The 19,792-nt window shown below is 42.5% G+C and overlaps 1 protein-coding gene across 19 annotated transcripts in view; it reads left to right on the top strand.

Annotated features, from left to right (window-relative positions):
* Nucleotides 1-19,792, top strand: part of C1H6orf52 (chromosome 1 C6orf52 homolog) — a 56,696-nt gene that overhangs the window by 3,730 nt on the left and 33,174 nt on the right. For 7 of the 19 annotated variants that reach the window (XM_064280553.1, XM_064280556.1, XM_064280545.1 and 4 more), the window contains 5 exons: nt 4,141-4,259; nt 4,487-4,667; nt 7,552-7,588; nt 8,979-9,041; nt 16,395-16,648. In XM_064280553.1, the coding sequence (XP_064136623.1) occupies nt 4,189-4,259; nt 4,487-4,667; nt 7,552-7,588; nt 8,979-9,041; nt 16,395-16,537 (495 nt within the window). In that variant the 5' untranslated portion in view covers nt 4,141-4,188 and the 3' untranslated portion in view covers nt 16,538-16,648. The other 12 variants (XM_064280573.1, XM_064280550.1, XM_064280541.1 and 9 more) reach the window with 6 other exon arrangements.

Here is a 19,792-nt window from a genome sequence, read left to right as displayed (position 1 = left end):
GTATCCTGGGCTAACAGCAGAAAACAGTAGAGGGAAAACTGGCTCTGTTAGCAGCGCTGTGAAAATCGACTATTCCTGTTCAGTTATACTTCTTGATGTGGCAGGTAGCTTATCTGCTAGGCTGTAGGAGTTCAGGAGTTGCATAAGGTTGTACTCCCCAGAGGGCTTTGGTCCCATTTGTACTTAGAGCCAAGGAGATGCAGAGATAGTGGTCTCCTTCCCCTGGATGCCATCTGTCCTGATACAAACTTGCTTCACTTGCTTCATCGGAATAATCCAGGTGAGAGGAGAAGTTTGTATTTGGGGCTTTCAGAGAGGGAAATATTTATGTCAGTGTCATCTACAGAGCCCCTGAGTGTTCATCTTTATCTGTGGAACCTTGGGGATGGTCTTCTGCACCCCAGCTCTTGCCAGCTATCTTTCTGTGTGGTTTCAACATGATACTTGGGCCTTTCCGTTCCTTAGCCTCCTATCACCTCATTATCAGTGATCAACTTCCACATACCCTTCCAACTACAGCCTCATCTCCCACTCATTCATAGTCAAAATTCTGGTTTTCTTTGTACAAAATAAAGTCAGTCCTAAAATGAGGAGAAGAAAAAAAAAACTACGTTTTTACAAAAAGATTGCTTAAATCTTAAGTCCCTTAACTGATGTTTTATTTGATGTGTAAACCGCTACAGTAGTTAGGAATCATGTTAAGCAAAACATCTGTTCCTTAAATAAAAGAAGTCTGAGGCGGCAATCTAGTGCTGATAATAGGGACTCCACAATTATCAAGTACTCGGATGCCTTCTCTCTTTCAGATCCAGTAATCTCATGCATGACTTCCTCCTGATGTCACCTCATAGTCCAAGATAAAAAAAATAACTGCAGTTATTTTAGCTCCAGCCATCACATCTGTATTCTCAGCACTAGGACTGGAGAAAGGGTGGAGGACAAAAAGGCTTCTTTAGCTGAGCAAACTCCCTTTATGCAGTCTTCCTGAAGCCCCTTAGAACAGTTCTGTTTACATCTTATTAGTCAGACTTTGGCCACTTGGCTACCTCTAGCTGCAGGGCGGGGGGAGCTGGGAAATGTAGTCCTTTAGCTGGGCCTGTTACATCAAAGTAGCCTTGGAGATGCAGTGGTTAAAAGCTTGCAGCGTTTGAAAACCAACAGCTGCTCCCCCGCCCCCCAGCCCCCACCAAACCTCCCCTCAAGAGAAACATGTGGCAGTCCGCTTCTGTAAAGATTATAGCTTTGGAAACCCTATGAGGCAGTTCTACTCTGTCCTATAGGATTGCTATGAGTAGGAATCAACACTATAGCAATGGGTTTGGGGTTTATTACTGACACCAAATAAAGTTGAGGTTTTGTTATCAAGGAAGAAAAGGAGCCTGAATGCGGGGTGGCACCTAGCAATGTCTGCCACAGCTGCTAATCAATAAAAATTCCCTTGAAGACATGAGAAGTCATGTTAGACTATACCAGCAGTACCAGCTACATCGAGTCAGTTCTGACTCACAGTAACCGTATGTGTGTCAGAGTAGAACTCTGCTCCATAAGGTTTTCAGGGGCTGATTTTTGGAAAGTAGACTGCCGTGCCTTTCTTCTGAGGCACTTCTACCCAAAAACCCTCTGGGTGGACTTGAACCTTTCAGTTAGCAGCCCAGCGTGATAACTGTTTGCACCACCCAGGGACTCCTGCACATAGTTGAAAAAAAAAAAAAAACCCACTATTGTTGAGTCAATTCAGACTCATGGCAACCCCACATGTGCATAGTAGAGCTGCTCCATAGGGTTTCCTTGGCTGTAATCTTTACAGAAGCAGACCGCCAGGCCTTCCACAGTGCCACTGGGTGAGTTTGAACTGCCAATCTTTAGGTTAGCAGCCTATCATAAACCGCTTGTGACGCTCAGGGACTTGCGCATAGTACATGTAGCTACCTGTCGCCGTTGGGTCAATTCTGACTCATAGCAACCCTGCAGAACAGAGGAGAACTGCCCCAAAGGGTTTCCAGGGAGCAGCTGGTGGATTCGAACTTCCGACCTTTTGGTTAGCAGCCGAATGCTTAACCACTACACCACCAGGGTTCCTTGCACATAGTAGGGGGTCAGTAAATAATTGGCGAATGATTGAATAATCTGAATTTTGAATTGAAATCTGAATTTGAATTTTGAAAACCAACAGCTGCTCCCCCGCCCCCCAGCCCCCACCAAACCTCCCCTCAAGAGAAACATGTGGCAGTCCGCTTCTGTAAAGATTATAGCTTTGGAAACCCTATGAGGCAGTTCTACTCTGTCCTATAGGATTGCTATGAGTAGGAATCAACACTATAGCAATGGGTTTGGGGTTTATTACTGACACCAAATAAAGTTGAGGTTTTGTTATCAAGGAAGAAAAGGAGCCTGAATGCGGGGTGGCACCTAGCAATGTCTGCCACAGCTGACATTCTATATTTACCAATAATCTGAATTTTGAATTCAGATTATTGGTAAATATAGAATACATCAAGAACTTGACTATTTAGTGGAATGGTTATTTTAAAACAAGCTGCAGGGAAATAACCAAACTCTTCAAGTGTCTATATTTAGACTTAAAATTTGTCCTCTTACGTCTTGACATTTTGTGACCTTGCTACCTAAAGTGTGTGGGAGCTGGCTAGAAATGCCAGATCTCAGGCTTCACTCCAAATCCGTCTAGTCAGAATCTGCATTGAAAGACATCCCAGGTGATTTGTCTGAGTGTTGAAGTTTGAGATTGTTGTTAGGTGGATCTTGTTAAATGTAGATTCTGATTCAGTCTGATCTCCAGGTGATTCTTATGTATAGTAAATTTTGAGACCCACTGCTCTACTAGTGGAAACCCTGGTGGTGTAGTGGTTAGGTGCTATGGCTGCTAATCAAGAGGTCAGCAGTTCGAATCCGCCAGGCACTCCTTGGAAACTCTATGGGGCAGTTCTACTCTGTCCTATAGGGTCGCTTTGAGTCGGAATCGACTCGACGACAGTGGGTTTGGTTTGGTTTGGCTGTACTAGTGGTTCTCATGATTGGTCCCTATTTCCTAACCAGCAGCCTCAGCATCGCCAGGTACCTTGTTAGAAATGCCGATTCTCAGCAGGGGTGCGAACCTGAACTAAGCAGTTCAAAGCCTTGGTTCTGACTCATGGTGATCCTATGTACAACACGAGGCAGTTGTACTCTGTCGTATAGGGTTGCTATGAGTCAGAATCAACTCGATGGCAATGGGAAGCTTGAGAAATCTTGCTCTCTATATGGTTCTTTTTTAAAAATACTGAACCACAAAACAATTCTTTAAAAATGTTCCCGGTGCTGTCATTAACTTAGAGAATGTGATAACCACTTCTTCCCACACCTGTTGATTTTTTCCAGCTGGTTGTGATAATGGTTTTAACCTGAAGGGGATAAAAAAGCCCCCTAGAACATCAGAAAGTACCCTTGTATGGTGTTGGTTCCAATAGCTATTCTTAGGTAAGTGGAGGGGGGACGGGACATCAAATCATGACATTTATCTTCAGTTTCAGTAATTAAAAAGCGACTTCCTTTTCTAGAATAGGCAAATTCATAGAGACAGGAAGTAGATGAGGGTTACTGCGGGTGGGAGGGAGGAGAATGGGGAGTTACTCCCTAAGGGGGTACAGAGTTTCTGTTTGGGATGATGACAAGCTTTTGAAAATGGACAATGGTGATGGTAGCACAACAAGGTGAATGTAATTCATGTCACTGAGTCGTACCCTCAAAAATGGTTTTAAAATGGCAAATTTTTGTTACGTACTATATATTTCACCACAATAAGAAAAATTTTAAGTGACTTTCTTACCTATTATGGCAGGGGTGTGATGAAACCACCCAACCTCCTTCTGTCCCCTGCCTGGGTTCTGGCTGGCTTCCTGGGCCTGACAGGTGGGGAGGGGCTGGCCGCTTGAAGTGAAAGGAAGAGTTTGCAGAAGTTCCTCCAGGTGACCCTGATGCACCCCTGCCCCCACCCACAGCTTACCCATTGCCTGAAAGTCAAGCAATTCATTACCTAGCAGGAATTGCTGATACGTTTAATCACCTTTTACCTCTGAGGTGGTCATGGGAGAACTTCACCAGGATTGAGAGTTCGTAGCAGAGCAGCTGGAATTCTTTTCACAGGAGCAAAAATTGTGGATTCCTCGTCTCATTGTGTAAAGTTCTGGATAAATGGCTGGACAGAAGAGTTTTCCAAGTTTTGACACAGCTCAACAAAATCATTACTACTGGGACTGGCAAAGGTAAGGGTTTTTTCCAGCTCTGAATGAAAGTGAATGCCCCCAGTGTTCTGTTTCTTACATTATTTTTGATGACTTACAAAATATCACTTTAAAAATAGGTGTTATTAAACAGTTAAGGCCAAAATTGTCCTTACTTGAAACTTCCTGGAAAGAAGTCCCCGGATTTTTTGAGTCATCCTGCCTAGTTTGATGGCTTCTCATCATTCTCATCTCCCCTCTGACGTTAGGGTGAAGCGAGGAGTCCAGCCACTCCAAAGTTACCACTGTTGCCACTGGTATGAGGGAGGACAGGGCAATTACCCTCTCTCTGGCTACAGCTATGGCTGCGCCGTGGGCGGAAATGGACACATTCTTTCTGCGAGGGAGACCCCAGAACACCCAGCTGGAACGTCGGTTATTATGTCTCAGGTATCTCTTGCTGAAATGAATCCTGTGCTGTTTGTGTGCCCAGTATGTAAATATTCTCATTTCTTCACTCATCCAAGTCCCCTCAAATTCCCACAGCCATGTTCCCCCCGCCCCCCATGTTAATACCAGGAGCCCTGGCAGTGCAGTGGTTAAGTGCTTGGCTACTAACTGAAAGGTCAGAGGTTGGAACCAGCTGCTCTGTGGGAGAAAGATATGACAGTCTGCTTCCATAAAGATTACAGCCTTGGAAACCTTATGGAGCAGTCCTGCTCTGTCCTGTAGGATTGCTGAGTTGGAATTGACCCTGTGGCAATGGGTTTTGTTTTGGTTTGATGTTAATATCAGTAGTCCCAGGGTAGTGCAGACGGCTAACACTCAGTTGTTAAGTGAAAGCTTGGAGGTTTGAGTCCATCCAGAAGCATCTTGGAAGAAAGGCCTGATGATCTACTTCCAAAAAATAGAGCCATTGAAAACCCAGTGGAGCACAGTTCTACCCTGACACACACAGGGCCGCCATGAGTCAGAGTCAACTTGATGGCAAGTGGTACTGTTAACACTAGAGTAAATAAAGCAGATGACTTAAGAAATTGTAACTTGCTAGCAATTATAAACTCTCACTTCCACAAACAAAATAATTGTCATCTTTCAGCAGATTTTACTCTTAAACATTGAAAGTAGGACAGGAAGTAGTTTTTTGTTTTGTTTGGTTATAACAGCAAACATTAACACACTTTAAGGAGATTTGAAATATTTTGATGACTAAAGTAATGTATTTTAAAAACTATATTCAAAGAGACCATGGAGAAAGGGAAAGCCTTCCCACACCCCAAAATACCTCCGAACCTACAGGAAAGCCCTGTTAAAGTGAATCTTCACCCTCTAGATTTTCCCCCTGTACTCCAGCTAATCCAATATGGCTGGGCTTTGTCTCTGGGGAGGTGAGATGTTTTGGATAAGAATGGACAGACTATACAGTACTTACTGGTTAGCTTTCCTCTTCTTTGTATGTTGTATTGAGAGCTTTCTTTAAAAAAGTGTGCGTTTAGGTATGTTGTGATTTAGCTCCTCTCTTATCAACTGGGAGCCCTGGTGTCACAGTGGTTAAGAGTTCGGCTGCTAACCAAAAGGTTGGCATTTCGAATCCACCAGCCAGTCCTTGGAAACCCTATGGGGCAGTTCTGCTCTGTCCTGTCAGCTCGCTATGAGTTGGAATGCAGTCGACGGCAGTGGGTTTGGTTTTGGTTTTCTTATTGACTGGCATCTGTTGTAGCGCTTTCACAAACTTCCATTTACCTATCTTCAAGCAATTGAAATTTTTTTTTTTTTGCTAATAATACATGTTTGAAAGCAAAAGCGCTAGGTTAAAGGAAATAACATTTGCAATTTTTAACAGCTATTGCCAATTTGGAAACTCTGGTGGCATAGTGGTTAGGTGCTACGGCTGCTAACCAAAGGGTCAGGAGTTCGAATCCTCCAGGCGCTCCTTGGAAACTCTATGGGGCAGTTCTATTCTGTCCTATAGGGTCGCTATGAGTCAGAATCGATGGCACTGGGTTTTTTTTGGGGGGGGGGAGTTTATTGCCAATTTACTCGCCAGAAAGTCTTCATAAGTTTACACTTTTCATCACTATTGTGGGTGTGTTTGCTTCTTGGTGCTTTTGATGTACAATTAGCCAGTCCCCAAAGTGAGAAAGGCATTTGTCTATTACCGAGGGCAAATATCTTTTTAAACGTTTACTGGCTGTCTGTGTTCTGTGACCTTTTCATCTATTGGATTGTGCCCCTTTCTCTTTCTTGAATGTAAGAGATTTATGTTGTTGTTCGTTGCTGTTGGGTCAATTCTGACTTACGGCGACCCCGTGTGTAGAACTGCTCCACAGGGTTTTTAAGATGGTGACCTTTGGGAAGCAGATCGCCAGGCTGTCTTCCAAGGTTCCTCTGGGTGGGTTTGAACTGCCAACCTATTAGTTAATAGCCTAGAACTACTAAGGGACTTCTAAGATATTAGGGAAAGTAGCACTTTGCTGTCAAAGTGTTGTAAATATTTTCCCTAGTTTGTTTCCTGCATATCCGCAGTGATACCCTCTTCGTGATGGTCTTTACCTTAACACTTAAATTGAATTTAGAATCTAGACCCTTGGTTTTTAAAACTTGCATTTGCTGGATATTTTTATCCCAACTTTTCATTTTCAATTTTTCATGTCTGTTTTAGGTGTGCTTCTTATGTAAAATATCTAGTTGGCTATCTTTCCTTTTTCTTTTTTACCTAAATTTGGGTTTTACTGTTTTAACAGATAAACTTGCTATCAAGTCACTTTTGCATCATGTTTTTTGTTTTTTTTTTTGCTATATTGTCTGAGGCTTTATTTTTTTCTGTCATACTTCCCTTTTTGCTCTTATTTAGGAGGTGGTCTGTCTTCTAGTGGTTACCTTTATATCTTTAAATAGGGAAGTAAAGTTTGAGTATATTATCAGCTTCAGAAATGAAAGTTATCTCATGTCTCTCCGTTTAGGAGAAAGTTAAGAAATAGCACCTTTCTACTTTCCCTGCCACCCTTCTCTCCTTTCTTCTCCCCATTGTTGCTGGCACATTCTGGATCTGTCTCCCACTCTCTGGTCAAATTATTACCACAGTCTGCACTTTGTCACTTGTGAAATAGAATTATAAATGTTCTCTGTTGAGTGACTGTGGTTACCACATTTGTGCCGCCCTGGTATGTGTTCCCAGTTAGGAGACTGGTTAGCAGAACTAAACATGGCGAGGCTCTGTGGTGGCCCCTCTTTTAGTCACACTTCCTCATTTTAGTCTTCCCTATTTTTTTTTTAAAGTGTGTCCTTTATGGGATGCCGTAGCCCTATTCTCACCTCCCCTTTTCCTCCACAGCGGTATGCACCTGTCCTTGGCCCTTATCTCCCCCAAGGTAATGGATTAGGCCCCCCCCCCCCCACCACCGAGTGCCCTGTCCTTGTAACTTGCTTATGATTAGAGAAAATGGTTGCCTTCAAAATGATTCTCCGGTTTTGGAGGTCCATCAGCTCAACTTTTTCAAACTACCACTAACGGGAAAACCAGCAGCATACACTGCCCAGGTGGGCCTCAGAAAGCACTGGTGTCTCGTTTGGCTCTGTTCCATCTCAGTCTGGGGGAGAAGAGATCTGCTGTAGTTCTTCAGGGAGTTCCAGACATGGGGTGGGCTGAGTGGCTATCCTGTCTGCTGCTGGAGTTTTAATTCCCTTGTGTCACTTCCGGAGAAAATGCTCTATTTCCAGATGGCTTCTGTTCTCACTCTGGTAACTTAGGGTCCACATTCACCACAGCATACACTGAAAAGGAGGAAACGTGGACATCGTATCATAGGAAAAGCTTCATTTAAGCACAGATTCTGGTTGTCCTAGCCATTTCTAAATAGAAAAAATACAGATGGTGTGATTAAATTTATGGTAAATATATAGCATGTTTTCCAAGCCAGGATGTATTTCAGACGGGGGAGGGGGAGTGGGCATAATTCCGCAGAGATTGGAAAGGAGAAAGAGTGGATCTTTGGCTCTCAATAGAATCTTGTTCTTATTAGCAAGAGAGGCTTAATTAAACTTACTGGTGCCAGGAGCTAAGCGTCCTTCCTGGATGGTGTGGTTCCATGGGACACCCTTATGCCCTTAACAAAAATAGGTTCTCAATAGATATGGATAGACAAGAGTCAAGAAATTTTTTTTCCCCCCAGGAGAGCCAATAGGGCCTAGGTTAACCAACTTAGATTTATTCCTGGAGTGTTTCTGGAATTTACTTCTCTGACTATATAAGAACATATTGGGTTTGCTTTTCTGTAGCCTCTGCATTTCCTTAAGCATCTATTGTACTGGTCCTTGGGTGAGACATGGGGCTGGGGTATGATTAGAAGACCATGAGGAGAATGCGCTCCTATAGAATTGGCAGATCGTCTCCTGGAAGGAAAGGCATCGCTCCAGGCAGAGGGTGGGGCACCTGGTAGAGAGGCTATGGGTCTGGATTCCAGGGTCCCTGGTGTCTGGGTCCTAGCCTGGCTCCCTAGGATGCCAGTTAGTTTCTAGAAGCTTCTGGGAGGCCAGAGGCCTTTGTTGGGCTTGCTTCTCCTTTGTGACTTCTTCTATTGACTCTGTTCACCCATTTCATAGTTGTCATATCCATTTAAAGATTTTTTTAATCAAAATTCATAACACATTTGAGTGAAAGGGAGCTTAGTGTTTTAGATATTATTTTTGAGAACTAGATTTTTCTAAAAAAGCATGTGGTGATCTTAAGCTTTTTACTAGTAAAATTGTTTTTTCTTACAGAACTGATCTTGTTTCAGGGAACCACAGCTCTGGCTGAAAACCAAGATGAAGACCCATTAGAAGGTAATGTAAGCCCTGTGCTACAGAGGTTGAAAACAGAACGTAACCTTATTTCTAAGCTGTTCATTCACTCAACTTGCTAGAGACTGAGAGATCCAACTGGAAAATTCCAGTGTAGATTGCCTAAGCCAGTCTCTTCAGCAATTTGTCCTATTTTTGGAAACAGCTTCTATGGGAACAGCTTCAGCTAAACTGCTACTCTGGGTCTTTCTGAAGGACTGAGAAATGGGGACATTCCCTAACAATAGAAAGACAGTAAGTTGTTTTTAAGGTCCGTTTTCTCTATAACTTTAGACTTAAGGATTAATGGTGCTTTTTTTTTTTTTTTTTTAAGGGTGATTTTGTTTTTTAAGGGGGAAAGGAAGATTGTAGAGGTCTTGGCTTCCAGCTTCCTACAGGGTCATTGGCTCCCGGGGGCTCTCACAGGCCCACCCACAGTGTTAGGCCCACACGTCTGCCTGTGGTCCTTGATGTATTTTGAAAAGAACGATGTTTGTCTGCATCTTTCTGAATGTGCCTTATTTAAGGAAGAGAAGAAAAAGTTTTGCTTTCCTTTATTTTTTTAATGTTTAAGTTATGAGAAAGAGAAATAGAGGAGGAACACAGAGAACACCTATGCCTGTTTGTTATCACACTGTCTGTCTACCTCCTGCCCCAGACAGATCCCCCAACTGTCTTTGTGATTTTACTGAAGAAGGGAGCAGTATTAGTCTTTGTAGCCACAGTGATGAATACAGAGTCTGGCATATTAGTAAGTATTCATTATTAAATGAAATGAAATTGATGTTTGAAAGACATCTTCTAAGGGTGGGGCCTAGATGGCAGGGTAGTCAAATGCTTCTTGTGGTCCCTTATACAACAAGGCCTGAAAAAACAAGTGAATCAATTATATTTGACAATCTAGGAGCCCTGAACATCAAAAACAAAGTTGAGGAATCAGACTGAGCAGCAGAGGGAGGGAGAGACAGTTCAGAAGCAGCGAGAAGTTGCCAGACCTGGCCTGGCCAGAACTGGCACCCTGCAGGCTGAATCGGCTGGCATGAGTGCTAAGGCAAGCAGTGGCGCTTTTCCACATCAGGAGAGACCAAGCCCTGGAGAAGCAGTGAGAAATGGTGAAAGGGAAACACAAAAGTCTAGACTACCGTGCGAATAAAAAAAAAAAAAAACTCTTTTGGAAAGTACCTCTGTCTAATTTTCCTGGCCCCTCCCCACTCTGCTCTATGTTCCAGTCCTGCTTCAGCGATTGCTGTGCTCCCTGGGCCAGAAGTAGGACCTGTTGCATGCTCTGCACTATTCTCCCAACATTGGAGATGGAACAAATTAACAAACAGGAAAAAATTACCTGCCAGCTCCCCTAAGCCAGGAACTCAGGGCAGGCACAACCCCTTTGCCTAGGCACAGGCATAAGAGTTCCATGGACTTTGAATGCCCTTCACCTCTGCATGGACCTGTGTGGGCCCATTTTAACAGCATAGGCCCTCATTAGCACAGTACAACAGGGTATGTAGCTGATACCTATTTTCATCTGTATCTGCCATAAGGGGGAGTGCCAGATTTGTGACATTTGATACCACCCTCCCCATTAAGCAGGGTCTTCACCTACCCACATCAGGGGCCTGAGAACTGGTGGCTCCATCCACTCCACAGGGGTCCAAGAATAAGTGGTGACTCCCAGACCTTACAACCAGCAGCATTGGGTGCCCACAGTCCAGCTACAAAACTCACCTATGCATGTGCTGTAGGAAACAGGGACACGCCTTCCACCCAGACACTCAGAAGAAGCAGCCAGCCCCCTGCTTTGATCAGCACATGACCTCCTACTGCAACCAGATACCTGTGCCTACTCCAATCACCCCGCCCCATCTGCGGCAGTAGGTGAGAGCCTGTACCACACATTTGGTCACTGATGACTTGGACACTTGAGCTGAATCCACACAAGAAAAGTAAATGAACTCCTGGGCTCACATACCTAGTAACAGTTCTAACCACCTGGAGATGGGATGTGAGAACTTAAAAGACACCAATAATCAAACTGCCTTACACAACCAGCCTATTTGGGCATATCAAAACAATAAAACAAGAAGTTAGGACACAGCAAACAAATAAATATAATAACTTATTGATGGCTCAGAGACAACAGTCAATATGAAATCACATAAAGAGGCATACCATGATGGCTTTGGCAAGCCACCAAAACAAAGAATCAAGAAACCTTCCAGAGGAAGATAATTACCTAGAATTACCAGAGGTAGAACTCAAAAGACTAATATACAGAACTGTTCCAAGAGACCAGGAAGATCAGGCAAAACACAGAACAAGCCGAGGAACAGATAGACAACGCAATAGAAGAACTTAAGGTTATACAAGAGTATAATGACAAATTCAGCAGGTTACAAGAATCTATAGACAGCAAACAGAAATCCAAAAGATTAACAATAAAATATCAGAATTAGACAGCTCAATAGAAAGTCATAGGAGCAGAGCAGAGGAAATGGAAGTCAGAATTAACGAGATTGAAGATAAAGCACTTGACACCAACTCATCTGAGGAAAAATTGGGTAAAAGAATTTAAAAAAATGAAGAAACCGTAAGAATTATGTGGGATTCTATCAAGAGAAATAACCTCCAAGTGATTGGATTATCAGAATAGAGGGAGGGAGTGTTGGATTACCAGAATGGGGGGAGGGGAGGAGTAACAATACAGAGAGAATAGTTGAAGATTTATTGGCAGAAAACTTCCCTGATACCATGAAAGATGAGAACGTATCTATCCAAGAAGCTCACCAAACCCCACACAAGGTAGATCCCAAAATAAAGTCACCAAGACATACTGTAATCAAACTTTCCAAAACCAAAGATAAAGAGATAATTTTAAAAGTGCCAGGGATAAATGAAAAGTCACCTGCAAAGGAGAATCAATAAGACTAAGCTCTGACTACTCAGCAGAAACCATGCAGGCAAGGAGGCAATGGGGTGACATATATAAAGCCTGGAAGGAAAAAAAATTGCCAGCCAAGAATTATATATCCAGCAAAACTATCTCTCCAGTATGATGGCAAAATTAGTACATTTGCAGATAAACAGAAGTTTAGGGAATCTGTAAAAACCAAACCAAAATTACAAGAAATACTAAAGGGACTCCTCCAGTTAGAAAATCAGTAACATCAGATAACAACCCAAGACTAGAACACAGGACAGAACAACCAGATATCAACCCAGATAGGGAAGTCACAAAAATAAATCAAAGCTAAAACACTGAAAATAGGGAAACAGAGATGCCAATATGTAAAAGATGACAACATTAAAACAAAAAGAGGGACTAAAAAATGTAGTCATAGATCTTTCATGAAGAGGAAGTCAAGGCAATATGAAAAGAAATAAAAGATTGGTTTAAATTTAGGAAAGTAGGGGTAAATATTAAGGTAGCCACAAAGGAAACTAACAGTCCTGCACATAAAAAGAAAAACATGAAGACTCAGGAAATACAAAATCAACAACAATGAAAGAGATGAAAAGAAAATATGTAAAGGAAAATGACTCAGCACAGAAAATTAAGTGGAAGAAAGAAACTGTCAACAACACACAAAAAAAATACATCAAAATGACAGCACTAAATTCATTCCTATCAATAATTATACTGAATGTAAATAGACTAAGTGCATCAAGAGAGAGTGGCAGAAGGGATTAAAAAAACGTGATCCATATATATGCTGCCTACAAGAGATACGCCTTAGACTTAAAGACACAAACAAACTAAAACTCAAAGGATAGAAAAAAGTATATCAAGCGAACAACAATCAAAAAAGAGCAAGAGTGGCAATATTAATCTCTGACAAAATAGACTTTAAAGCAAAATCCACCACGAAGGAGAAGGAAGGACACTATATAATGATTAAAGGGTCAGTACATCCAGAGGACATAAGCATAATATTTTTGCACCCGACAACAGAGCTCCAAAATACATAAAACAAACTGTAACAGCATTGAAGAGAAATAGACAGCGCCACAATATTAGGAGACTTCGACACAGCACTTTTTCAGTGAAGGACAGAACATCCAGAAAGAAGCTCAATAAAGGCAAAGATCTGAATGCCATAGTCAACCAACTTGATCTCATAGACGTATACAGAACACTCCACCCAACAGCAGACAAGTATACTTTCTTTTCCAAAGGACATGGAACGTTCTCCAGAATAGACCGCATACTGGCCACAAAGCAAGCCTTTCAACAGAATCCAAAACATCAAAATATTACAAAGCATCTTTTCTGACCATAAAGCCATAAAAGTAGAAATCAATAACAGCAAAAGTAGGGAAAAGAAATCAAATACACGGAAACTGGACAACACCTTGCTCAAAAACTTCTGGGTTAGAAGAAATTAAGGACAGAATAAAGAAATTCGCAGGATCAAATGAGGATGAAAACACATCCTACCAGAACCTTTGGGACACTGCAAAAGCAGTGCTCAAGGTCAATTTATAGCAATAAATGCACTCCTTCAAAAAAAGGAAAGGGCCAAAATAAAAGACATCTTCTTTAAACGCTGCTTGGCAGTTCTAGTGTTAGTACTTTGATATAAATATGAATAAAGGGGGTTTATTCCAGCTCTCAAAACCCCTGGGCAGCAAAAACAGTCAACAAGCTCAGCTGCTAACTGAAAGGTTGGAGGTTTGAGTCTATCCAGAGGCCCCTTGGAAGAAAGACCTGGTTATCTACTTTTGAAAAATCAACCATTGCAAATCCAATAGAGCTCAGTTCTACTCTGATATGTATGGAGTTGCCATGAATCACTTCTGACTTGATGGCAGCTGCTATTCTAGTTCTCAGGGGGATTTCATTCTGGTTCAAGTATGAGTGCAGCCTTCCTGCCTCCATCCATTATACAGACAGTGTATAAAAATAACAGAGGAAAACATACAATCGGAATGTACTTTTGGACAGACTGCCAGGGTTCAAATCCCACTTACGAGCTCTGTGTTTCCAGACAAATTGCTTCATCTCTCAGTGTATCGGTTTTCCTGTCTGTAAAATGGAGATGACAGTAGAACCTACGTCATAGGAAGTGTGAGGATGACACACCTAAAGTTCTCTTAATGTTTTAATTGTGTCTGACACGTAACAGCTATTCCTGTTTTAGCTAATTACACATCCAGAGCAGCAGTGTCCAGTAAAAATGTGATGGAGCCCCAAATCCATCGAGATGGGTTTTTTTAGTAGCCAAATTACATAAAGAAACAGGTGAAGTTAATTTTAATGATATACTTTATTTAACCTAATATATCCAAAATGTCATTTCAGCAAGTAATCAATATTAAAAAACTATCAAGGAGATTTTTGCATTCTTTTTTATATACCAAGTCTTTGAAATTCAAGTGTGTATTTTCCACTTACAGCCCATCTCAGTGTGGACCAGCAGCAGCATTTCAAATGCTCAATAGCCGTGTGTAGCTGGTGGCTACTGTATTTGACAGCATAGGTCTAGAAGGCCCACAGGTTTAGGGATAATGCCCTTAGTTTGTGTTTTATAGGCATTTATTTCAGTTCAAGGAGCCCTGGTGGTACAGTGGTTAAAGCACTCTGCTGCTAACCAAAAGGTTGGCAGTCCCAACCTACTAGCTGCTCAATGGGACAAAGACATGGCAGTCTGCTTATGTAAAGATTTACAGCCTTGGAAATGCTATGGAGCAGTTCTACTCTGTCCTATAGAGTCACTGTGATTTGGAACTGACTCGATGATAACGGGTTTGGTTTGGTTTTTTGGTTTATTACAGTGCATGGCTAACATCCCGGGAAGGACCTTGATCATACAATCGGATCTACATAGCTGACCAGAATGTACTGTTTTCCAGGCCACAAGTTAGAGGATAGAGGGTACTCATGAGCATGTGGCCGACGCTGCTTCCCCACCTTGAACCATCTGAATCAGGGGCTCTTAAACAAATGCCTGTAACAGTAAAGGACGCTGGGGCATGACTTTAGGAAAGAAAACTTCAGAAAGCTCAGGAAAAAAATAACCCACGATCCGTTGCTGTCGAGTCAATTATGACTCAGCAACCCCGTAGGACAGAGTGGAACTGCCCCACAGGGGTTCACAAGGAGCGGCTGGTAGATTCGAACTGCTGACCTTTTGCTTAGCAGCTAAGCTTTTTAACCACTAGGCCACCAGGGCTCCAGGAAAAAAACAGCAGCGTTCAATTTTATGACCAGAAGCTCAAGAGGGGTGGAGCACTGTAAAGCACAAGAATCAGACAAAACAGTCACAAATGCCTCCAATGAAGCAAAGTTGGAAGTAGCTCATGAAAGTTATGATGTCCAGGGACTTTTTGATGATCTCAGTTCTAAAATGATAGAAGACTGACCAGCATACAAACACAAGTGAATAGATGAACCTGAGTGGTTCAAATAGTTAATGTGCTTGGCTGCTAACCGAAAGGTTGGAGGTTCCAATTCACTTAGGGGTGCCTTAGGAGAAAGGCGTGGTGATTGACTTCCAAAAAATCAGCCACTGAAAACCCTGCGGACAGAGTTCTTCTCTGACATAAATGGGGTCACCATGAGTCAGATTCGACCCAACAGCAACTGGCTTATGTGAGTATTAGGAAGTAAATGACAGTCTGGAATGAGCTAAGGCTTGCAAAAATTACAAAGGAGACAGAAAGGGCTTTTTCAATGACCTTTGCTAGAAGGAGAGAAAAAATTGATTGCATTTAAAAAGTCATTAACCTTGACAAACATGGAAACCTCTGGAAATGTGGCAACCTTGGAATGAAAATCCAGGTCTCATGCCTTTGTGTAACATAATGCCACCTCCTTATTACGGAGTTTCAGGTTCCAGAGAAGGCAGGCCAGGTTCTCCTCTATTTCTAAATTACTTGCTACATATAATTTATTCACTTACACTGATGTGTTAACTAAGCAGGTAAAGCAGCGTGTTTTACTTTTGGTCTGACTTGGTCCTGGCTCAGCGTTGGGCACTGAATCCACCCAGGTGTGTTTGCCAGAAACGCAGGGCTCATCCTTGACCCTCCTTGTCTCTTTCTCCCCATATTGAGGCTCTCTCCAGGTTTTGTCCATTTCATTTCCAAAGCGTTTCTTGACTCTGTTCCTTTATTTCCACCTCCTCCCCCATTTACAGGTTGTTTCTTGAGGCTAGTGGTACTACTTTTTCAGCTTAAATTTCAAATTTCAAGTCTAATTGAAGGGAGACACACAATTTAAAACATTTAACATTTAATGTCTGCAATGCTTCCTACTAATGTGAGGAAAAAAAAAAACCCTCTCTAATTTTAAACCATTTCTGATATGTGTCCTGTAAAACTCTATTTTTTGTCCGTATGCATTATTGACTTCTGCAGACCCAAATCTTCACGTCAGTATTGAGACATTAAACAAGGAGTTTATGGTGAAGAGCGAAGAACTCTACAACTCCCTCATGAACTGCCACTGGCAACCTCTGGATACAGTTCACTCGGAAATCCCAGAGAAGACCCCAGAGTGAGGCAAGGTGTTCATTCAGCTGCTTGGTATCCTATCATTCTATTTCCATTTTTGGTTTTGCAGAGGAGAAAAAAAAAAAAAGGATTCTCCCAGGAATGTATACTCCTAAAAATGTACTGGATTCTGTTTGTAAATACAAACTTCCAGGAACTTAAATGTGATTGACATGATTGAATGCAATGTAAATAAACTTGACCAGCACATCCATTCCTGACAGTGTGGTATATTAAATAAGTGTCAGAGGGCTCGTGTAATTATCATAGTAGAACAAGCTGCACATAAGATAGATATTTGAGAGTAGGCTTAATAGAAGGTAGGCCTGAGCTGAACTGACTATGGCCTTAGCTACTGTGATTCGCTGCTTCCCTCTAACATTAAATTCTAATGGTGAGTCTTAGTTTCTTAGTGCTGCTGTAATAGAAGTATCACGAGTGGCTTTAACACACAAATTTATTTTCTCAGGAGGCTAGAAGTCTGAACTCAGGCCACTGGCTCTAGGGGAAGGCTTTCTCTCTCTGTTGGCTCTGCAGGAAGGTCCTTGTCCTTCTCAGCTTCTGTTCCTCAGTTCCTTGGTGATCTCCACATGGCATCAATCATCCCCAGTTTGTCCTTGCTGGCTTCTGTGCCTAAACTGTTCCTTTTAGATCTCAAAAGTGATTGTCTTAAGACACACCCTACACAGATATAGCCTCATTAACATAACATGGAAATTCCTATTCCCAGAGAGAATTACATTCACATGTATAGGGGTTAGGATTTACAACACATATTTTGGGGGAACACAATTTAATCCATAACAGGGAGAAATTCTATTTGCAAGCAATGCCAGATGTCTTGCCTATACCTTGTGTAGGAAATGTAGTTTGGAACTGGCTGTTTGATCTTACTCCTCTATGTCCTGACCCTTGGGCTTCTGACAGAGAGCTAGATGTGGCAGCAGAAGACAGTGGGGACTCACTTGTCTCACTTGAACAGAAAGATCCCTAAGGATAGAAAATATTTGCTTGGTCAAAATAGCCTGTTGACCTTCTGCAATAGAGGAATTGGTCCCCCATAAAAGCCAGTTGTAAAATGTCAATGCGTATATTAACTGTTGACTTTATAAAATATGTCAAGTTTGGTCCTGAAGATAAACTCTGTGCCCTGTTTTATTGCTTTGCCGTGGAAGGATCTAATGAAACCCTGAGACTGAGCTGACAATTTTGAAGGCCCAGAGAATTCTTGCTTAGAAGGAGACTTGGTCAGACTGTGGGCAAAGGGAATTTGAGCTCTCTGCTGCTGTGCAAGTGCTTGTTGTTATTGTTGTTAGCTGCCATCGAGTCGGCCCCCAACTCGTGCGACCCCACACACAATGGAACAGAAGCTTCCTGGTCGTGCGCTATCCCTGTGATCAGTTGGGGATGGGACAGTGTTCCATTATGATTCATAGGGTTTTCTTTGGCTGACTTTTGGAAGTAGATCACCAGCCTTTCTTCCTAATCTGTCGTAGTTGGGAAGCTCAGCTGAAGCCTAATTCAGCATCATAGCAACTTGTAAAACTCCACTGACAAACGGGTGGTAACTGTGCATGAGGTACATTGGCCTGGAATCGAACCCGGGTCTCCCACATGAAAAGTGAGAATTCTACCACTGAGCCCCCAGTGCCCCCCTGAGAGTGAGGATGCTTAGGAGATGCTAATCCTTGGGCTAACTAGACTCAAAGACCTAAATCTAATATGGAGAGCCAGGTGGGCAGCAGCCCTTGTGACATGCTTCCTCTGCCTAATAGCATAGTGCAAGGTTTCTCAACCTTGGCGCTATTGACGTCTTCGGCTAGCTAATTCTTTGCTCTGGAGGGCTGTCCTGTGCATTGTACTGACCTCTACCCCCTACCAGTAGCACCCACTCCCCAGTTGTGACAGCCAGAAATGTCTTCAGAGATCGCCAGATACAATGCAGAACTACCTTCGATTGAGAATCACTGGAATAGGGCAATGGTTCTCAAACTTTAGGGTGCATCAGAATCACCTGGGAGGCTTGTTAGAACACTGATTCCTGGGCGCCTCCCCTAGAATTTGGTTCAAGAGGTCTGGGGTGGGAGCTGAGGATTTCTTTTCTAAAATGTTCCTAGGTGATACTGATGCTGCTAATCCAGGTACCACATTTTGAGAACCATTGGCCCAGAGAAATTCTCAACTGGTTCAGTTTAATTCTCTCTTGAACAGAGGGTGAGATTCTCATTTTGTATTCCCTATTCCAACATAAGGTTTCCAAATTCCCACCTTCATACAGAGCCCTGATTTATTCAGGTATCCACCTTCCTACAGCCTCATGTTTTGGGGGACTAGCAGTGCTTCCAGCTCCAGGGAATGGCTCTTCAGTGGTATCTTAGGCTGGGTTCTCTAGAGCAGCAAAACCAGTGATAGATAGACAGACAGACAGATATACATACACATACGTATGTGTATATACATATATACACACACATACATATATATATATATATATATATATAGAAAGAGAGAGAGATGTCAAGAACTGGCTCATGAGGTTGTAGAATCTGGCAAGTTCCATGTCTTTGGGTCAGGTGTCAGGCTGGAGGCTTCTCCTGACTCATGTAGCTGCAAGGGCTGATAGACCCAAGATTGTCAGGTCAGACGGCAGACTGCTTGCTCATGGGCTGTGGAGGCTGGTAAATCCAAGATCAGCAAGTAAAATAGCAGGCTGCTGGCTCAAGTCCCAAGAACCAGAGATTAGGTGATGACAAGCCAGATGCAGGATGCAGAATGATCAAAAGCCAGTGAGATTTGCCAGAATGTCCATATATGTTGAATGCAGGCCAGACCCCCAAGGAAACTGCCCTCACATCAGATCACATCAAGGAGGTGATTACATCACAAAATGGAGGACCACTGCATCATTACATAACTGCCAAAATACATCATTACATAACTGCCAAACCACTGAGAATCATGGCCCAGCCAAGTTGACACACAACCTTAACCACCACAGTCAACCCCTTGTCAACTTGGCACCTGTTGGCACTGTGTATGACTTGACATTTCTTTAAACCATACACAATCTTTAAATAAAGACAAAGTCATACTTGGCGCCTAACGTGATACAACTAACATGCATGCAACTGAAAATACACTAGGTCCATTCACATCTTATATTTTATGAGTGAAGAAGACAAAAATACTTGATGCATGCATGCAAGGAAGGAATACTCCTAACAATTACAGTCCTCATTTCTGCAACTGGTCACATGGTTGTA

The sequence above is a fragment of the Loxodonta africana genome, chromosome 1, assembly GCF_030014295.1.
Source record: "Loxodonta africana isolate mLoxAfr1 chromosome 1, mLoxAfr1.hap2, whole genome shotgun sequence".
NCBI classification, from domain to species: domain Eukaryota; kingdom Metazoa; phylum Chordata; class Mammalia; order Proboscidea; family Elephantidae; genus Loxodonta; species Loxodonta africana.
Note: the sequence above shows the minus strand (reverse complement) of the source record. Positions and strands in the feature narration are given on the sequence as shown.